The sequence below is a fragment of the Carettochelys insculpta genome, chromosome 4 (assembly GCF_033958435.1).
Source record: "Carettochelys insculpta isolate YL-2023 chromosome 4, ASM3395843v1, whole genome shotgun sequence".
NCBI lineage: Eukaryota > Metazoa > Chordata > Testudines > Carettochelyidae > Carettochelys > Carettochelys insculpta.
Window position 1 is genome coordinate 295,031 of NC_134140.1, and position 20,923 is coordinate 315,953.

Genomic DNA, 20,923 nt, shown 5'->3' on the forward strand with positions numbered 1-20,923 from the left:
TTTCTCACCATTCATTTGCTTGTTTTCCTACAGTTTTGTTACTTGTTGAAGGTCTCCAGGGAGCCTGCTCCCCAAGGGCCCTTCCACTGCTACCCTAGATGGCACCTCCCACTTATGTCGGTGCAGCACACCACATGACCTCATAAGGTGGGTTCCAAGACCAAGCAGGCACGTCACCAAAGACCAGGGGCCAGGAATTGCATTTGAATGAGGGGAGAGCACTTGGGGAGAGCAGTGCCTACAGAGCTTCATGCAAAGGCTTGTGACTAGGCAGCAAAGCTAGCCATAGGCAGGTTCAGGGCTGGTCCCTACACAGACTGCAAAAAACAAAACAAACCATCATATCCCTACCCAAGCAAACAGCAGCGGTGAAATGGGTGACCAGGTTTAATCTGAGGCCCCCTGAGGCCCAGGCATCCCCACACTTTGACCCAGTGATGCACAGAGTCAATGGCAGGTTGGTTATTCAATGCCACACTGTGATCAGCAGCAATGACCTATGTATTACACCACTAATTCTGCATTGTCAGCATAGGCTGAGAGATGACCTAACACCCAGGATGATAACTCCAGTTTCCCAGGGCACTCCAGCTGAGAACTCTGTGGCTCTCTGAATCTGCTGAGGCTGGGGCTGTACACAGTGATGGAACCACAATCTACAGGTCACCTGCCTGCAGAGAAATCTGGCTCTAGGGCCAAAGAGATGGTATGAGATTTCCTTAAGACCGTCTCCCCAATACACAACTAGGGGCAAAGCCCACCAGAATCAGCTCAGGTGCTTGTTAGCAGTCCCTGCCAAAGCGGTGCTGAGGAAAGGGTGTAACTACTTGGCCTAGCAGCAAGTTAGCTGGAGCTTTGTGTTTATTGGACTTCGTGGCAGTTTCCAGTTAGGGTGTTACTGAGGTTCCTTGCATGGCCTTATGAGCACCCTGGAGCAATCAGAGCACGCTGTACAGTACAGAGTGAGTCTGAGGCACCAAGCTTTTATGGTTCAAAAATAAAATTACTTTGCATAAGGACAGATGCATTGCCAGTAATTGATAATTCACATCTGATAGAGGTTTCCCCCTCCTGTCCTTGCTCCGTTGCCAGATTTCACTAGCTGAGGGGTGCTGGGGTTTGTGCAATGCTACTCACAGTGGGTCTCAGGCACAGCGGAGAACATAAGGGGCACCTCTAACACAAGCAGACTCTGATGGAATTGCCTCATCTGGGCCACTAGCCTGAGCTGTTCTGTCAGAGGAATAATTGGTCCAGTCCCTTGACAAGCACCAGTCCCACCTAGGAGGAAGCTCAGCTGAAAGTGGAAGTGTTCCAGGCAAATTAGTAGAAACACTAGTAAAGAATAAAATTGCAAGGCATGTAGAAGAGCACGAATTGTTGGGCAAAAGTCAGCATGGTTTCTGCAGAGGGAAGTCGTGTCTAACTAATCTATTAGAATTCTTTGAAGGGGTTAATAAACATGCGGACAAGGGGCACCCAGTGGACATAATATACCTAGATTTCCAGAAAGCCTTTGACACGGTCCCACACCAAAGGCTTTTATGTAAATTAGGGGGTCATGGGATAGGAGGAAAGATCCTTTCATGGATCGGGAATTGGTTAAAAGACAGAAAACAAAGGGTTGGAATAAATGGTAAATTTTCACAATGGAGGAGGGTAACTAGTGGTGTTCCCCAGGGGTCAGTCCTGGGACTGATCCTGTTCAACTTGTTCATCAAGGATCTAGAAAATGAGGTAAGTAGTGAGGTGGCAAAGTTTGCAGATGACACCAAGTTGTTCAGGACAGTCAAAACCAAAACAGATTGTGAAGAACTACAAAAAGATCTCAGCAAACTGAGTGATTGGGCAGCAAAATGGCAAATGAAATTTAATGTGGGTAAGTGTAAGGTAATGCATGTTGGAAAAAATAACCCAAATTACATGTACTACATGATGGGATCAAATTTAGCTACGACAGATCAGGAAAGGGATCTTGGAGTTATAGTGGATAGTTCTCTGAAGACATCCACGCAGTGTGCAGCGGCAGTTAGAAAAGCAAATAGGATGTTAGGAATTATTAAAAAAGGGATCGATAATAAGACAAAAGATATCATACTTCCCCTATATAAAACTATGGTACGCCCACATCTTGAGTACTGCGTGCAGATGTGGTCTCCTCACCTCAAAAAAGATATATTGGCATTAGAAAAGGTTCAGAAAAGGGCGACTAAGATGATTAGGGGCTTGGACCGGGTCCCATATGGGGAGAGGCTAGAGAGACTGGGACTTTTCAGTTTGGAAAAGAGGCGATTGAGGGGCGATATGATAGAGGTATATAAAATCATGAATGGTGTGGAGAAAGTGAATATAGAAAAATTATTTACCTTTTCCCATAATACAAGAACTAGGGGACACCAAATGAAATTGATGGGTAGTAGGTTCAAAACTAATAAAAGGAAATTTTTCTTCACACAGCGCACAGTCAACCTGTGGAACTCCTTGCCGGAGGAGGCTGTGAAGGCCAGGACTCTATTAGGGTTTAAAAAAGAGCTTGATAAATTTTTGCAGGTTAGGTCCATAAATGGCTATTAGCCAGGGGTAAAGTATGGTGCCCTAGCCTTCAGTACAAGGGCAGAAGATGGATGGCAGGAGATAAATCACTTGATCATTGTCTTCTGTTCTCCTTCTCTGGGGCACCTGGCATTGGCCACCGTCGGCAGATGGGATGCTGGGCTGGATGGACCTTTGGTCTGACCCAGTATGGCCATTCTTATGTTCTTATGTTCCTGGGGTGAGGATTTGACATTGTAATAGCCTACTACTAAACACAGCAAAGGTCAAGCCCTGCCCTCCTGCCAATACTGCATGGCACTGGCTGCGAGAGACTGTGCCCCTCAACAAAAAATTCTTTTGAGTGTGAGGGAGGACGTTCCCCCAACAGGTGCATCCCACTTTCAAATCTGGTGATGCTGTTACACTCCCCTTTCAGCTCACTCCACTACTTCACTTTATGGCAGGGCCAGCTCCTTCCTGGGTCTCTGCAGCAATCAGCAGCTCTGGAGTGCAACAGGCAGATCATGTGATAGCACACGTAGTGAGTATTGGGCATATGACTATGCTAGATACTTAGGTACATGAACAGAAAAATCCTGCAGCAGGAAGATGAAATTCAACAAAGACAATGTAAGGTGCTACATTTAGGGAAATAAAACCAAATGCACAAATACAAACTGGGGAAAAACTGGCATGGGAGTGGTACTGCTAAGAAGGATCTGGGAATTGTGGTGGATCACAACCTCAACATGAGTCAGCAATGGGATGCTATTGCAAAAGAAGCCAATGCAATGTCAAGTTGCATTAACAGAAGCATAGTATGCAAGTCACAGGAGGTGATAGTGCTGTTCCACTCAGCACTGGTTAGACCTAAGCTATAGTGCTGTGTCCAGTTTGGGTCACTAATGTATACAATGGATGTATAGAAATTGTAAAAGACCCTGAGCTATGTGACAAAGATGGTCAAAGAGATGGAATGCAAGCCATATGGAATGCAAACAAAGGCTGGAGGAAATGGATATGTTTAGTTTGGAAGAGAGGAGATTAAGCAACAGACATGATGGTGCTCTTCCAATATTTGAAGGGCTGCCATAAAAAAGACAGAAAAAAGTGGTTGTCTCCTGTGCAAGAGAGTGGACAAGAGAGTCTGGGGTTGAAACTACAGCAGATTAAGATTAAAGCTCAGGAAAAACTTCCTATAGTAAGAACAATGGGACAATGGCTCAGCTGCTATCTCTCTGTTGCTATTCAGATGCTTACGGAGATCATGGAAGCTAATTCACTGAAGGTTTTCAAAAGGAGCTTGGAGAGCCACCTGTCTTAGATGGGTCAGACGCAACAAACCCTTCATCTTTGTTACACCAGATGACGTTGCAATCCCTTCTAACCCTGTGGTTCTATGATTCTGGGAGCTGAAGATACCCACTGGGGACCAAGGGATGTACAACCAGCTGTCCAGTGGTCACTTTGAGCATACTGCCAAACCTCCAGTAAAGGGATGCTGGGACAAAGCAGCCCCTCTCAGCAGAAGGGTTAGTCCGGAGCCTACATGACCAAGGGCAGGAGCACATTGCACAGCCACTACCCTCAAAATGGGTGCTACAGCAATCTCTCCACAGACTTTCTTCTCCACCTTGATGTTGTTCTTCCCACAGGGGTAAGGCCTGGCCAATGCCTGCACACCCCCCGTCCCTCCCTAAGGATATAGGTTATTTGCTTTCAGCAGCAACTCAGCCTAGCTCTGACTCACTTCGCTAGATCCTGCCAGCCCTAAGGCAGTAGAAGCAGATGCAGTGCTACAGCGAAGGACATGGTCCTGTGGGGACACGGCAGCAGCCAGTTGCAGATGCTGGGTGCTCCCATAACACAGACAATGAAGAATTAAAAATATGACATGACAGAACAAAGTCTGAGTGCATCCATGCTCCTCCTCACATTATGTTGTGAAAAGAAGAATGTAGGTGGAGTAGCTGCCAAGCCAAGGTAATTTCTGCTGCAGAAATAAAAGCACAAATCTCACTGTGTACAACGTTAAGCCCCACATGCCATCCCCTGACACTCCAAGACATGTTCCTTGAGTAAAGCAGCTGGCTTCATTCAGTATAACCATGCACTCCTGAATGCAGGGACAGTATTTCCCTTCTGTCTGTGCAAAGCTCCCGGACCACATGCAGAGAGCAGCATGGCTGCTGGCTCCATGAACAGCAGCCTCAGAGAGTTGCAAGTTTCAAATATACAGCTAACATTTTTGGCATCTTTGGAACAGGTTATTTCTCCTTCAGACTGAGAACAAATTAGGTGAAGTGTGTAAAGGCAGATGCCACTTCCTGCCATATTTTAATTTTAACTAGGTCTAAAGTAGCTTTAAATAGAAGAAAGGAAACCAGAATACATGAATGCAACCCAGGCCCCAGCCTCTGCTCCTAGGTGCAGAGTATAGCTCCTCTCCAGTGCAGCTTTTGCTTTAATAAGACGGCATGGACCTGCACAAGCAAATGAGCATGTATTTGCCACTCTCAACACCCCAGTGAAAAGCTGGCCTCTTTCCTTTGCCCAGGGGTACAGAGCCTCTGAGAGCTAGCATAGCCTCCCTCCCACCTCTAAGAACAGGTATGTGGTACAGAATCTTGCCTCAGACAAGCCACACATACAGATTCTTCTGTTTTAAAATGTAAGGTTTTAATATTAAAATAATTTTTTTAGAAAAATATTTTGGGTAGGGGTGCCAGGGTGCACAGCCTGCTACACAGCTGGGCCAGAGACAGTCTGAAGGGAGCTGAGGAGCATTTCAGCAGCAAAAGGCCCCAGTGGGAGCCCGGTGCCCAGGAACTGAGCAGAGTCTACACACCTAGATAGTATGATAATGGGTACCCTAAAGAGAACAGCCCTTTCCTCTCCTGCCCAAGTGTTACGTGGTAAAGGAGCCAATCCCAGGACGCAGATACCAGAGTCAAATGTCTCTCCCCACTGCCAACCACAGCATCCTCCTCGGAAACACTCATCCTTCTGCTTGGCACTGGAGCTGAGCAATCACCAGCTAGCTTGCAGGGAAGAGAATGATAGGCAATGCAGCATAGTCTCCAGGCCTATCCTGCTGGGACTGAGGGAGGACAGCATCCTGCATGGCTCCTGCTGGATTCTGGGCCCCATGACCCCCTGCACAGTGGAAGGCACAAAAGAGGGGCTGTGGCACAGAAGATTATATCTCTCCCAGGTCTTCATAGATGGGCGTCAGAGCGTTGTCATCCACGGACAGCTCCTGCCCTGGCATCCCAGGAGGCTTCTGCACCTGGCTGTACAGCACCTCGTTGTTGTTGTTGTTGTTGTTGAAGCCAGATCGGACATCTGCTTTGTCAGGAGCTGGGCTCATGCGCCGTTTACTAGGCTCTGCACTCCTCTCCGTGACTTTGGGAATGAACATGGCCTGGGGCTTAGGGGCAGGAATGGGCTTGGGGCCCTTGGGCCCAGTTTTGTGCGGGAAGGCAGGCACCGAGTAGTCATCAGTGCTGGAACAGCAGGAGTATTCATACCCAGCCTTGTCATCTAGGCTCTGTGTGCGCCAGGCTTCATCTGTTGGCCGTGCCTCATCATAAATGGAGCTACTAGCAGGCACTGGCTGTGGGGCCCGCCCCTCAGGCTCATCATAGATGTGCTCCCTGTGTCGCAACATCCTCTCAGCTTGGCTGCTCCCCATTGGCTGGACCTGGTCATATAGGCCTGGGTAAAGAGAGCCAAGTTTCCGAAGCTTCGCATCCTCCTGGGCAGAACCATGACTCATGGCCCCACCTCCAAGCTTGCTGTCAATGGGGTCCGAGTACAGTGGGTCTGATCTGTTCTGGAAGCCCTTCACCGCATCCAAGGGCTCTGAGTACACACTAGCTGGATCCTCAACAGGGAGCACAGCTCTGGGTACCTTGGGCAGTGGGGAGCGTGGCGGAGTGCTGGGAGGAGCAGGCTTGGGCAGCAGTGGGGGCTCTGGGAGAGTGCGGGCCTTCAGCAGAGCTGTAGTGTCCCTCTCCTCCGGAGCAGCACCAAGCTTGGCTGCCAGCCCAGATTTGGCCACTGCTGGGCCATCCCCCTCAGCAGGCAGCTCAAGGCTCAGAGAGTCAGCCAAGGTGTTGCGGATCAGCACCATGTTGGGGCAGTCCAAGTCCAGGGAGTCACAGCTCTGCCTGTTCTCCTCCACCTGGGCTTTCTGCTCCCGAATGGAGGCCTCCACTAACCGGAAGATCTCGTTCCCCTGCTTGGTCTCAAATGTGAAGTTCCCAGGGCCAGACTCGCAGCGCCTGCCAGCTTCGAAGGAGAACATGACCTGCCAAGATCAGGTGGAGAGTCAGCATCTCAGTCAGCCCCTAAAAGTCTCTCAGTAGCCCTGAGGCCATGCATGCTGCAGCCCAGGCTACAGGCACTCATGCAAACTGACAGACCAGGACAGATCTCTGGTGTACACAGCAAGAACAGTTTTGGCATCCTCCCACTGAACACGAGCACTCCTGAACATCAGCCCAGGTGTTTGCTCTTTCTGGGGCCCAGCGATCATGCAGACAAGAGAGCAAAGCCCCTGCCATAGGTTGAATTAGTAGTGCTGGGGACATGGCGCACAGGGTGCTCTGTGCTTGATTGTCATGAGTGGTGGCACCACAGGGACTGGGTGGCAGGGTGTGGGCACAGAAAGAGGTCTGCCCAGGAGGGGATTCATTGGGATCTGAAACTGATCCTGTTGCTGGTGGGATGCAGCCATAGACAAGAATCAGATGGAGATGGAGCTGATGCCACAATAGGAAACCTGGATGCAAGAAACAACTGCAGCAAGACTCCTGGTATCTCCTTTCTCAGAACAGCTTGTGGGCATAATTCCTGGATGCCCCCTGCACAATTTCCACTCCCCATCCCTGGCCCAAACCCACCTTCCAATTCACCCCTTCCCAGACGCTCCAGAGGGACACACCATGATGTGTGGGCTTCTTCAGTCAAGCACTACGTAAATCATTTTCTCTTTTATCTTTTAATTTATGGCAGCCTCCCAGGGGTGTGAATTTTCTGAGCGACACATGGTCACCCACTGCCCCCGCCCCAAACTGCTGCAATTCTTCTAGCATCAAGAAGGGAGAAGTAGGTAACCCAGCTGCCATTTCCCCACTGTGGCCTTGGTTGCTCATGCAGGGTTAGTGGGCTGGTCCCATCCAAGAAAAGAACAAGGCGATGGTGGAATAGTCCTGCCCTGGGGAATAAGGAGGCATGTGTCATCATATGGAGCCACCTGTCCATCCTAGCTGTGGGTCTGGGAGAAGGGCCTAGCTGGCTTCACAGTCAACTCCAGCCCAGATTGCTGCTGCTTCCTCTATGCCCAGCTGGCAATATGCGGGGGCTATGCTGACAATGTACAATAATTGGGTGCCCCAGCTCAACCCATAGCAGTGCCAGGGAAGAGATCACAGTGCTATCTAGGGAGGAGCTGAGACCGGAGAGCCCTGCCACAACTGGCCAACTCAACTGACACTGGAATATATGCCTCCTGCCCTGATCCTTCTGCTGGGGCAAGACTCCCATACTTGCTTGTACTCCAAGTGGCTGATCCCACCCTTGCCAGCCAGCACTGCAGTCTGCCAGGGGGCTCTACTGGGCAGGTTGCCATGCACTGACAAACGTGCCCTTGTCTTCCACTAACCATCAAGGAAGCAAAGCCAAATTAACCATGATTTTTCCAGCAGTGCAGAGGCAGAAGTGGGCATCCTGCTCTAGGCAAAAAATCCCCAAACTGCCTAATCACACAACTTCCCTGCAGTCTGTGAAATCATGGGTCACATGAGACCTTAGCTATGAGGATCTCCTGAGTGGATTCCCCAGCTCCACTCCCTCTCTTTGGCATGACTGTGGTCTGAGCCAGATCAGTACCTCCGCTAGCAACCAGCATCCCACAGGGCAGCACCATGACAGCTGAGAAACCTGGGCACAGGCAGGATGGGGCATTCCCTGAATGAAATTTTGCTGCTTGGAATCAGCCCTTTTCCCATGACTATACTCAAGCTATTGAAGTTTTGTCCCCAGCCTGGCCTTCTGGCTCTTGCCCAGTGGCTCCCAGCCTTGGAGGAAAAGCTGCTCAGATGCTTCCCCTTTGCAGAGATGCTCAGACTCCAGTTCACTGCTGGCTGACCCAGGGGAAGCATTCTGCAGTGTGTGATGCTGTTACAGCACAAATTCTATAAGCAGCTTCTCACAGGCAACCACTTCCTTCCCACACACCCAGAGCAGCTGGGCTGAGGTATGCAGTCAAGAGCTGCATGAAGCATGAGGACAGCTGCACAATGGACTCAGACATACGACAGTCACCTTGGCCAGGAGGGAGGGGACCATGGCAATGACAGCCACAGCACAGGTGCCAGGAGGCAGTCAAACCTCTGGTACGGTCTGCCCTCAGGAACCATTGAACTAGCGTCTTGGCCACTGCTGACCTCTCTTCCTGTCTCTGCTGCACATGGGGTGACACACCAGGTCAGGCCTTAGCACGCCAACCCAGATGGCTTGCAGCTTTAGGGGTAGAACACCCTTTTGACAAAGGGGTATGATTAAGTTTAGCAGGAGCCTGATTGTTCATTCTAAGTGCTGCCCCACTCACCTTGTCTCGGCCATATCTCCTGAGCAGCCTGTAGGGCCAGGTGTAGAGAGTTTCTTGTGTCCGGGGCTCCTTGAGGATCAAGCTATCTTGCTCAGCTTTGAGCACATAGGCTCCATGAAGTCCACACCGCTCTGCTGCCTCTGTCCTCTGTACTGTTACCCAGAAAGCGTTCACTGCCAAGAAAGCCAAACACTCACAAGGACGGGGCACAGCAGGAAAGCCCACACCCCCAACACCCAAGAGCAGGTGAAGGAAAGGAGAGGCACCCCTAGGACCATGACAGAGCATGGGGAAGACAGGGAAATCAAACCCCAGGCCCACTTTCCATTGCATCAAGGGCAGAGTAGGAAAACCAGTGATACACAGGCATGGAACTCCCAACCCCAAGGGCAGAGCACGAGGGACGGCGCAGTGGGGGAGAGCCCAGTGACAACCAGCCCCTGGCGTACAGAGCAGTGGGGGGCAGAAGCCCCTAGGGAACAGACCACAGCATGTGATGGTCGGGGAGGAGCCCAGTACCACCCACTCCCCAGGGACAAAGCAGAGTGTGGGCACTGGAGCCCAGTGCCACCTGGCACCCCAGAGGACAGAGCAGAGCGTGAGGGTGGGAGCCCAGCAACACCCAACCCCCAGGGGACAGAGCAATGTGTGAGGGTAGGAGCCTGGCAACAATTGGCCCCTGGGGGACAGAGCAGTGTGGGGGAGCCCAGAGAGACACACGCCCGGGACCCCATATAAGGAGTGCAGCAAGGAGTAGGAAGGCATCCCAGCTCCACACACAGCCCAGTGGGGCAGGTCACAGCGCATGCCTGGAGGGCAAGAATATAGTCTGCACTAGTCCAGAGGCCAGGCCAGCCTCCTGCCAGGCTGTGAGTGCTGCAAGCTGCCGCAGCAGAACCATGCAGGAAACAGACTCTAGTACCAAGGGAGCAGCCAGAGCTGCCAGAGAGCGCCTAGGGCAAGGCAACCCCTACCTTCCTTCCGTGAGTAGTAAATGGAGTTCACAGCCATCTCCAGGGCTGGTGCTCCCCCATCACACTCCTTGCTGGTCCCAGGATGGGCTCCGTTGGTAGAGTTCCTCTGACAAGTAAGAGAGGCATCAGCACCCAGAACTGCCTCGCTTGCCTCACAGCCAGTCCCCAGCTTCTCCCTCCTCTCCGTGGTCTGTCTCACAACTGGTCCCCCATCCTGTCATGTCCAGCGCTCTTTGCACCACCACCTGCTGCCTCCATGCCACCCACCCGCCACAGCTAGCTCCCCCTCTGCCACCATGGGTCACCTCACAGCCAGCCTCACCACACACCCAGCACCCAGTTCACCTCAGAGCCTCCCAACCTCTCCCAGAGGTGGGAGTCAGGTCCTCAGCCCAGCACAGGGAATGGAGCTTTCCCTGTGCACCCTGCCACCCACCACATGCTAGTCAGCAGCAATGAGCAGGCATCTGGGCTGAGGCTGATCAGAAGTGGAGTGGGATGGAAGAGGCTGGTCCCCACTGGACTCTCGCAGAGAGCAGCCCATGGGGCAGGACAAGGGGAAGGTTTTGGTAATGTTTACAACCCAGATCATCTGCTGAGCGAGTAACAAAGAACCTTTCCCTGACAACATCCAGCCCCCAGGGACAGAGCTGGAGAGGGGTGCCACAGTGCATCCCACGGAGCTGACAACCTGGCTCCAGTAGGGCATCTGCCAGCTCTTACTGGGCCTCCATCAGATTCAGGGGAGAGAACCATTGTCCTGGTAGCACTAAAATGGAACCTCCTGGCTTTGGATACAGCTAACCCTATAACCCTATGGATACAGATACCCTATAACTGCACCTCTCTTCAGCCTTTAACACAGCCACCCCAAGGCTGCCAAGCCACCTGGGTGAACCAGATGGAGGAGATCGGTCCACCAGTGCCCATCGCCACCCTCCAGCAACATCCGGCACAATCATGGGGAACAGCTCCTCTTCCTCAAGGCCAAAGCAATTGTAGGCTCATGTGCTACTTGTTCAGGTGGTTTGTAAGTGGCATTACTCAGGGCGAGCTGAACTCATGCCCCATAGCTCAGTCTGAGGGTCCCCAGCACAAAAGGGAAATGGAACCCTGGGCGGGTTCACAAACCACTCTGACATTGCCCTGTTCCTGCCCACATGAAGAGAGACAGAGAGACAGTCCCAGCATCACTGCAAACAATCCCCAAGGCTCGCACAGCGGAAGTGAGTGTTTCTAGATTTAACGTATGGAGAACTGAAAGTGCAACTTGCATGTGGCTGCCAGTGGGAGAGCTCCATTTTGCAGCTGGTCTCTTGTCAAGGGCTTGCACAGGCGCAAAGCTGTTGGTGTCACCACACCAGCCCAGAAGCCTCTGATCTGGAGAAGCCCTGCGAAGTGTGGTGACGGACCCAGGGACTGCCTCAAGTGGGATGCTTCACTCTCACGTTATCAGGTGTAACGGTAATGCATGGGGAACATACTACACAAACCAGGGTTGGAACCTGTGCTAAATGCTACTGCTCTAGCCTGTGGCTTAGGCCACCAGGCATATGAGGTACAGCATCTGCAGTACATCGATCACTCCTGGGGTTCAATTCACAGAGATGAGGGCCAGATGAGCCCACCAGATCGTCTCGTCTGACCTGCTGCATATCGCTGACCTTTACATGTCACAGTTTCCCAGTCTTCTGCTGACCCTGTCACTTGTGCTTGGCTAAAAGAGCCTCCAGACTGGATTTCAAACCCACCTCACAGTGGAAGGCTTGAGTTGCTCAGCCAGTTTAATATAAACCCTTCTTTTGGCCGGGGGGAGGGGACATTTTCTCAAGCTCTCAAAATTATTTTTATGGCTCTGCTCTGCAACCTGGCCCATTTTCAACCTCCTTTTTAGCATGTGGACCCAGAATCGGCTGCCATGTTCCCATACGGGACTCTCCAGTGCCGTCTCTTGCTTCCCGCTTTCACAATCACAGAGCCACAGCACTGCCCTGGGAACTCACGTGGCGACCCGTAAATCCTTCTCCGGGTTGCTGCCTTCTGGGATGCAGCCCCCAAACACAGAAGTGAACCTACTCACTGGTATGACTATAATGAGGGGAACAAAGCAGCACTGCTCTAGAACAGGGCTGTGTTAGGGTAAATGACGAGCTGTGAGGACAACAGGCAGCAAGGAAGATAGACGGCTCTGGAGAAGCTACCTCTCACTTAAGGGCTGTTAAGGGGTAACAGTTGACCCATTAGCTTTGAACGTTTTACCCCTCTCCTGCCTCACCTACAAAGCTAGTTTTGTCCAAAAGGGTCAAAGTTGGGAACCCAGGCAAATGCAAAATGGCTGCAACAGACTTTGAAAAGTGGGTGCCCCCCTCTTGGGGGACGAGGTGCTGAGGGGGATGAGAGAAAGACGGGGACCCCATGCTCTGGCTGCAGACCTTGGGCCTGTCTAGCTCACCATTACAAGATGGCCAGGATTTGTATAAGACACACACAGACTGCAGTTTTAAAGCCACATTTTTCTCTATTGCTCTCAGATATCAGTATTCCCTGCTTGTCACAGATCCCAATGGGGTTGGGGGTGAACCCATCATGGCATACAGTTATGATGACTGAACAACACAGATTTGAGGGACAGAACCTCCCTCACACACAGGGCTACCATGTGAGGGAATCACTTGGGATATGAGCCCATGTCAGCCTTCACTCTGTGGAGGGGAGCAGAGGAGAATTACCCTTAGCACTCACCACAAAGGCGATCTCACACAGCTTCTCCACCCACTCCATGCATTGCTCCTTCTCTGCGGCAAACAGGTAGCTTCTGTCACTGGTCTCGAGGCGGAAAACAGCTGTGCTATCTTTGGGGCCACTCTCAGGTACAGGCGCCACACTGACACAGTCTGCCAGACGGATGATCTTCTTGTCCAGCCGCTTGGTGCTGAGCTTTTCAACTGGGGCTCCTGGGTCCTTGCAGTCAAAGAACTCCAGGCGGGCGACCCCATGTTGGCTGGCTGGGTACAGCACAAACCAGTTCTTCTTCCATCTCTGCAAGGGCAACAAAGCAGGGTCAGCACAATGGTCTCCACCGCCACCATGCCCATCCCCAGGCGCCAGGAGGAAGGACAGGCAGAGCGGTGGACCAAGGCACTGAGGGAGGGGCAGGTGGGGTGCCGGAAGGAGGAGCCTGGGGAGGGGCAGGAAGGGCACTGGACCGAGGCACTGGGGGAGGCTGAGGACTTGTCTGAACAGAGGTCAGAGGAGGGGGATGCGCTCTCCATGAACGGCATGTAGCAGCACTGAAGCCCGGGCCTGGACTGCATCTACTGGGTCAGCTGGTGACTCCCGCTGGTGCAGAAGTAAGTGGAGTGCAGTGCAGTCTGGGGAGATTCAACATGGGCTTGGCCTGCTCAATTCAGATACCCTTTGCAGACCTGCCCATGCGCCCAGTCTGCTCAGTAGCAAGGACCATGAAAGCAGCCTGCAGTGAAGCTCTAATTGCAGCAACACCATGGTGTATTGAGCCTAGAGAGCTCATCCCTACAGTTGTGCACACCCTGGCTCATTCCTGTACATGCTCTCTGCCTGGCCCAGGTCACCTGGGGCATGGCAGAGCAATGCCAGATCGTCAGCCCTAGGGTCTGGACCACTGGGGATGGTCAGCACTTCCCCTCTCCCCAGAGGGACCACCTGATCTAACTGACTCACAGAAGAGGAGTGCCAGCCTCCAGCCAGCCCCACCCTGCGGCAAGGAGGCATATACCCCAGGCAATGAGTGCCCCACACTCCTCTCCTCTCAGAAGCTCCCAGTCATTTCCTCTCCCCCAGCCTGCAGAAGGCACAGGATCTCTGGGCTTCTGTGGCTCATCACACGCCATATGGGCCTTGCCCTCCTGCCCCCTCCCTTGCACTCTCAGCCCTCTCCTATCCCTGCTGCAGACTCTCAGGACAGGAAGAGGAAGTATCTGTGTCCTCACTTGCTTCCTGTATTAACACCAAACTTCCCCAAATCATCAGGCAGCAAGCTAGAGAGCTGGGGGAGGGGCAGGGAAGAATAAGTTCAGACAGGCCAGAGGCCCCCCATCTGCACCATGTGGCTAGTCACAGCAGCAGCCACCCAGCCTGGAGAAGGAAAAGGGTCTGCTTGTCACTTGGGAGCTGGTGCTGCACAGCCTGTGCATGGACCGATGTGTCCTGGGCTGTAGAGCCAGGTACACCACAGGCCGCTGTCTCCTTCCACTCCTCAGGATCTGGGCCCCTTACTCCTGCATCCAGAGGCTGACTCCTGTTGCCTCAGACAGGTTCTGCCCCAGCAAGTGGGGTGCTTGATCCAACAGCCGCTACAGCAGCCTCCACAGCAGCCTCCGCAACAGGCAGGGGTATCAAACAGGCAGAACATTCTTGGGGTGGGGTGTCTCCCATTGCTACAACCTGCACCTCTTTGCTTCGTTGGGGGCCAGAGTCTATTGCCCTTCAAAAATAGGACACAAGACCAACAGGCTGCATTGACCTTTGCTCCCACATAGCCCAGGGCAAGAGGAGAGGGCTCTGAGTTAGTAGACAGGGATCACTGTATAACTGCAATGCTGGAACAGACCAAGGGTCCACCAAACTGCTATCTTGTCTCTGAGCATTGTCAGGGCCAGAGACTTCAGGAGTGATGAGAAAAGGAAACTGCTGAGTGATGGATCCCATCATCCAGTTTCAGCTTTTGGCAATCAGAGGCTTAGGAACACTCAGACATGCACCCCCCGGCCATTTTGGTGAACAGCCACAGAGGGACCCATCCTCCCTGAACTTCTCTAATTCTCTTGGGAACCCATTCATAGTTTTGGCCTTCAACATCCCCTGGCAGTAGGTGCCACAGGTTGACTGCGCACTGGGTGAAGAAATACTTCCTTATGACTGTTTTAAACCTGCTGCCTCTTCACTTCCTGGTTCACATGTTCCCTATCTAGTTTCTCCACATAACTGATAATTTTAGAGACCTCTATCACATTCCCTCTTTAGTCATTTTGTCACCAAGCTGAATAGTTCCAGTCTTTTAATCTCACCACATATAGCATCTGTTCCATACCCCTGATAATTTTTGTTGCCCTTCTCTATGCTTTGGAACTCCGTACCACCTCCAATATCCCTTTATAGATGGGTGACCAGAACTTCACGCAGTAGTCAAGGTGTGGGCATACCATGGATTTACATAGTGGTATTATGATATTTTCCGTCTTACCAGCTACCCATTTCCTAACGTTCCTAACATACGGTTAGCTTTTTTGACTACTACTGCACACTGAGCAAATATTTTCAGAGCAGATATAGACTAAGCTGGCTACCCATCAGAGACCTATCCATAATGACTCCAAGAACTCCTTTCTGAGTGCTTCTAATTTAGACCCTATAATTTTGTACATATAGCTGAGAAGTTCTCCAAGGTGCATTACTTTGTATTACCAATATACAATTTCATCTGCCATTGTGCTGCCCAGTTTTGTAAGATACCTTTATAACTCTGTTTGGTCTGCTTTGGAATAATTATCCTAAGTAGTTTTGCCCCCCGCCTTTTTCTGAAAGCTGATAATTTATTTCTACCCTTTGTTTCCTTCCTTTTAACTAGTTACTGATCCACAAGTGGATGTTCTCTCTTATCCCACGACTCTTTCCCTCAGTTAAGAGCCTTTGGTGGGTAGGGTACTTGTTATAGTGTACTTGGACTCTCAAAAAGTTCTTTATCTTCTGCATCATGCTTGTTGACTCCCTCAAACAATTCTAGTAAATTGTTCAGACATGATTTCCCTTTACAAAAAACACGTTGAGCTTTCCTCAGCATATTGTCTATGTGTATCATAATTCTCTTCTTTACTACAAATTCAGCCTATTTGCCTGGAACTCAACTTTACCAGCCTGTAACTGCTGTGATCGCCACTGAAGGATTTTTTAAAAACTAGCATCACATTGCAAAGCAGTTAGTAGTTCTGCATTTCATATTTAAGTTCCCTCAGAATTTTTGGGTGAGTGCCATAAGGTCCTGGTAACTTCTTACTGTTTAATGTATTGATTTGTCCCCAAAACCTCCACTGACACTTCACTCTTGGACAAGTATCAGAGTTAGTTTGTATCTTCAAAAACAAGAAGTCGTCTTGGGGCACCCTACAGACTAACAGATATTTTGGAGCATCAGCTTTTGTGGGCAAAGACGAAGGGGGTCTTTGCACACAAAACCTTATAACCCAAAATATCCGTTAGTCTATAAGGTGCCACAGGACTTCTTGTCACTCTGGGACAGTTGCTCAGACTTATCACCAAACAAGAAAGGCTCAGGTGTGAGGATTTCCCTCAAATCCTTTGCAGCAAAGACCAAAGCAAAGAATTCAATAAGCTTCATCACAATGGCCTTGTCTCCTTTGACTACTCCTTCCTGTAGTACCTGTCATTCAGTGGCCCCAGTGACTGGACAGGCGTCCTGCTTCTGATGTACTTAAAAACAGGATTTTTTAAAATGTTACAGCCACTACTAAATGCTGTGTGCTGTACAGGACAGGAGAAAAGGCAGCTCTTCCCTGACAGCCCACAATCCCAGGGGCAATACAGAGGGGCCACAGCAAACCAGCCACTCCACCCATGGGGCTGCACAGAGACCAGATGAGGGGACAGGGCATGAGCTGGCATAACTAGCAAAGTGCAGAGGAAGGCGATGAGCAGAGGCAGAGCTACACCAGACCTTGTGCTGCTGACCACACTGGCCCAATATGAATTATTTGCTTTGGTTCTCTTGGTGCCTCTCTAAGAGTCAGAGCCCACAAGGATGCTGGACATTTGGAGCGAGAGTGTGCTCCACCCCTCTCCCACAACATCATGGGCATCTACCACTCTATTCAAACAAGAGTCACCAAGGCCCTGGCAATAGTGCTGCCAAATCCCCTGGCTGTGTCCCTAGGACATCCTACTCAGGTGTGGTTCAGTGGCACAGAAAACTATCAGCCCCAGGCAGTGGCCAACTTAAGTCAGGAATATGGGGATGCCAAAAGAGCCCTGCTTTGTCAGCACATCCAGCATGCGCCCAAGCGGTTCACCACACAGCAGAAAAGAAGCCACCACCATCCCTGGTCTGGCAGCCTAGAGGAAGTGCTACAGAAGGGCGCTGTTACCTAACATATACAGCAGAGAGGAGATGCTGCCAGGTAGAACAGCCGCAGCCCTGATGCCATCCAGCCTAGAGAGTACAGAAGGGCAGGAGGGGTGTTCCTCCTGCCCCTGACATGGCCTCTACAGCTCTGCAAGCCCAGCTCATTGCTTGGGGTAAGGTCTCACACAGACTCAGGCCAGCCAGAGAACTAGTACAAGCGGCTGAAAGCTGGAGAGTGACTCCCACTGCACAGAACCAACCCAGACACTGGGACATCCAGGGTGACTATACTCAGAGCAGACACAGCTCACAGGGTCACAGCCTCAAAAGCAACTGCAAGATATTCAGCACTGTAGCACGGCCACAAGCACCTGGACAGATGGTTCCCAATGTGGCCACGGCAGCAAACTTGTCCTGCTGCTGCCCTGCCTCTTCTGGGCTGGAGCCTGCAAGGTGTGATAAAGGGAGCCCTGACAATGATGAAGGCTTGTTATATTTTCTCTGCTTTCTCCTGGCTGAGGTAGTTGGGGAGCAGGAATAGCAGCACCCCAGGGAGGGTGTGGAGCTGGAGTCACAGAAGGGGGGACAGTCACAGAGGCAGGTACTTGGGCCCCAGCAAAGTCCCCATGCCACAGTAGGAAAAGATGTTACCTGATCCATGGAGACCCCACAAGTGACTCTGAGGGGAAGAGTAAATCCTCCCCCCTCCCTTTCTGGGGGCAGCCCTCAAGGTCAATCCCTAGGCCTCCCTACAGATGCCATAGCACCAGCAGGCCCTGAGCCTCCACAGTGGGCTGGCTGGGGCACAGTGCCAGCACCCAGCCAGCTGATCCAAGCACAGCTCAGCCCCGCAGAGAAGCCAGACAGGCTGCTCCTCGGGGAGAGCAGCGCCTTACCTTACTCCAAGAAGGGTGCAGCACTGAGCCTGCTCCAAGGGGAGGTCCCCTGCCCCTCTGGCCTCCATTCCCATCTCTGGGGCAGCCGCTGAAGGCGGGGGAAGGGTACTGAGCAGGGCAGGAGCAAGGTACTGAGCGCGGCAGCCGCTGAAGGGTACTGAGCGCGGCAGCACAGCCTAAGGGTTAGAGGCCAGTTCCACTGCTCAGAGGAGGCCCCCCGCGTGCTGTCCCAGCTGCGAGGCAAACTAGCTTAAGGGTTAGAGCCCGGACTCCTGGGCCCCATCCCCAGGACGGATAGGGGGACCCCAAGCCCCAGGGCTCCCCCAACCAACTGCACAGGAGGGACCTGGACCCCCACGCGCCACCTGGAGTGACCCGCCCCGCCCCGAGCCCGATGGCCCTGCCGACCTTGGCCCCGAACTTGTGGCCCTGCTGTACGTAGAGCCGCCCCTCCTTGGCCGCAGGGTCCATCGGGCGGCCCGAACCCGGCACCGTCCGGCTGCAGCTTCCTGGTGCGCTGCCTGCCCTGGCGCGGGGCGGGGCGGGGCGGGGCTCCGCGCGGACAGGGCCGCGGGCGGGCGGGGCGGGGCGGGGCGGGGCCGTGGCCGCCGGTGGGGCGGGGCTCCGCGCGGACAGGGCCGCAGGCCAGGCGAGGCGAGGCGGGGCGGGGCCGTGGCCGCCGGTGGGGGCGGGGCTCCGCGCGGACAGGGCCGGTGGCGGGCGGGGCCCCGCGCGGCCGGGGCCGGGGGGAAGCAAAGGCCGCTGCGGGGGGTGGGGCGTAGCTCGCTGCCCATCACCCGGCTATCGGAGCGGCTGGCGCGGGTCCCGGCTTTGCCCTGGGCTGCGGGAGAAGGGCGGCCCGGCCCGGCCCGGCCCGGCACTACGGAGCGAGAGACGCGAAGTGGGCACGTGTCCCCATTGGTCGGTGCACTGGGGGTGCCAGTCCCTGGCTTCCCGGGGGGCAGGCAGGGCTCCAGCGACCCCAGCCTCACGTGTGCGGCCTCGGGCCTGTCTCCCCTGTGGGGCAGCCAGGGACCCGCGGGAGGCCCCGGAGCGAGGGAGGCAGAGGCGGGCGGGCGCGCAGCTGCTGCCATGGTTAGGGAAGCTGGGCCTCGTCACTCAGCGCCGTCCGGGATGTGGCCGACACCCCCTGTCGCGGGTGAAGCTGCGGGCCTCGGCGAGACAAGGCGCTCAGGGCGATCCCCGCTGCTGGCGGGGGGCAGCGCCCCAGCCCCCCCAGCAGCTCTGCCTGGCGCCCAGGCGCCTCTGTCCCGGAAGAAGTTGGACCAGTAAAAGCCGTCCCTGGCGCTGGGGATGTGATCCCCAGGCTGACGGCGAGTGGCGGAGGGTTGTGTGCCGGGGCGCACACGCCCCATGCCCCATCTCTGCCGGGGCGCGCTTCAGGCCCTGCGCCGGGGTCTCAGGGCGGTGCTGCTTTGTGACCATGTCTCTCCCGCCTCCGGGGGCCTTGTCCTCCTCTGCCCCCAGGGCTCTCCAGCTGCCCTACCCGCACCCCCAGCGGATCTCGGTTTGGCTCCCAACCCCACGGCTCATGGACAGCGGGAGCTGCCCCCCACAGGAGGCAGAGCAGCATGGCTGGGGGCGGGTGGAGAAGAACAGGTTCGGCCTGGCAACATTTCTTCCCGCTGCTGCTGCTGAGTGTCCAAGCAGGCCCACCCCTTGCCTCTGGTGTCAGCCCTCCTACCCAGGCTCCTGGGCTGTTTCGCTGGTGGAGGGCGGAATAAGTACAGGGGGCGGCTGGGAGGGAGTAGAGCAGGGGTGGAGACTTGAAGGAAAGGAGCAGGCACAGGGTTGTCCTTTTGTCCTACACCCTCCCTCAGGCTAGGGGTGGCACAGGGAGGAGTCATGGGGGGTGACTGCCATGTGGGCAGTGTCCCCCTTGTGTCCTTCCCCAAACAGTTGCCACTTGACACAACAAATGGCCTTCTCAGCTGCTGAGTCCTGACAAACTTGTTGCACTATCTGACTATGTAAAGCAGCTAAAAGCAATGTCCATCTGGTAGAGGCTGATGGAAGTGTTCCAAAGCATGCAGTCATGACAGACTAAACAGGTGCTGATTAGGCAGAAAGAAAAAATAAGGTAGACAAGGAAAAAGCAAACGGAGGGGAGAAGAGAGACAAAGTTTCACTCCCAAGAGATGTTTGGAATCACTGAGCTGGTGTAAGTGGTCATGTTATGTGTTCTTTTTTCTCCTTGTCTGATCAGGACTAAGAGGGAGGAGGTGAAAGATTGCAGGGGCGCTTGGAGTGGTACCTGTGATGGTGAAGCTTACTCCAGCAGCCCATCAGTGGCACAGGAACACCGCTGGCACAGGTTGAACCTCTCTAGTCTGACACCCATGGGACCTGACCGGTGCCAAATAAGACAATTTGCCAGACCACAGGAGGTGAGTATTGTCTAGCAGTATTACCAACACTTCTGCTGCTCACTAGGCTTTTAGAAGACATTTAGGGGTAAATTACAGCTAAATAACAGCATAAAACACTGAGAGCCAGGACAGGTGTCTGTAAACAAACTTTATGGGACCATGAGCAACTTGGCCACGCTCATGGTAAGTGAATATCCCACTGACTAAAATCATGCCAGACTACAGATGCTGCCAGATGAGAGTGTGCCAGATTAGAGAGGTTCAACCTCTAGTAGGGATGCTGAAAAATAGCCTTCTTATCCTTGTCCACACTCTTCTGATGTGGGGCCAGCGGTGCTAAGACAGAGCTTCCTGGTGCTTGCAGTGACATGGCTCCACCTGGAGGGGAGCGCATGGAT

At 53.2% G+C, this 20,923-nt stretch overlaps 2 protein-coding genes across 2 annotated transcripts in view; one reads left to right on the top strand and one right to left on the bottom strand.

Annotated features, from left to right (window-relative positions):
• Positions 1 to 5,205: 5,205 nt before the first annotated feature.
• Positions 5,206 to 18,706, bottom strand: DOK1 (docking protein 1). The gene is made up of 5 exons (XM_074991623.1): positions 18,544 to 18,706; positions 12,868 to 13,164; positions 10,126 to 10,231; positions 9,152 to 9,324; positions 5,206 to 6,847 (listed from the first exon to the last, which is right to left on the bottom strand). Exons 1-5 carry the CDS (start codon positions 18,604 to 18,606, stop codon positions 5,735 to 5,737), a joined length of 1,752 nt encoding a protein of 583 aa, XP_074847724.1. The 5' UTR covers positions 18,607 to 18,706; the 3' UTR covers positions 5,206 to 5,734.
• Positions 18,707 to 18,946: 240 nt separating this feature from the next.
• Positions 18,947 to 20,923, top strand: part of LOXL3 (lysyl oxidase like 3) — a 92,000-nt gene continuing 90,023 nt past the window's right edge. The window contains exons 1-2 of the mRNA XM_074992111.1: positions 18,947 to 19,056; positions 20,363 to 20,543. The gene's annotated coding sequence lies outside the window, so the exon portion shown is untranslated. The remainder of the gene's footprint in view (positions 19,057 to 20,362; positions 20,544 to 20,923) is intronic.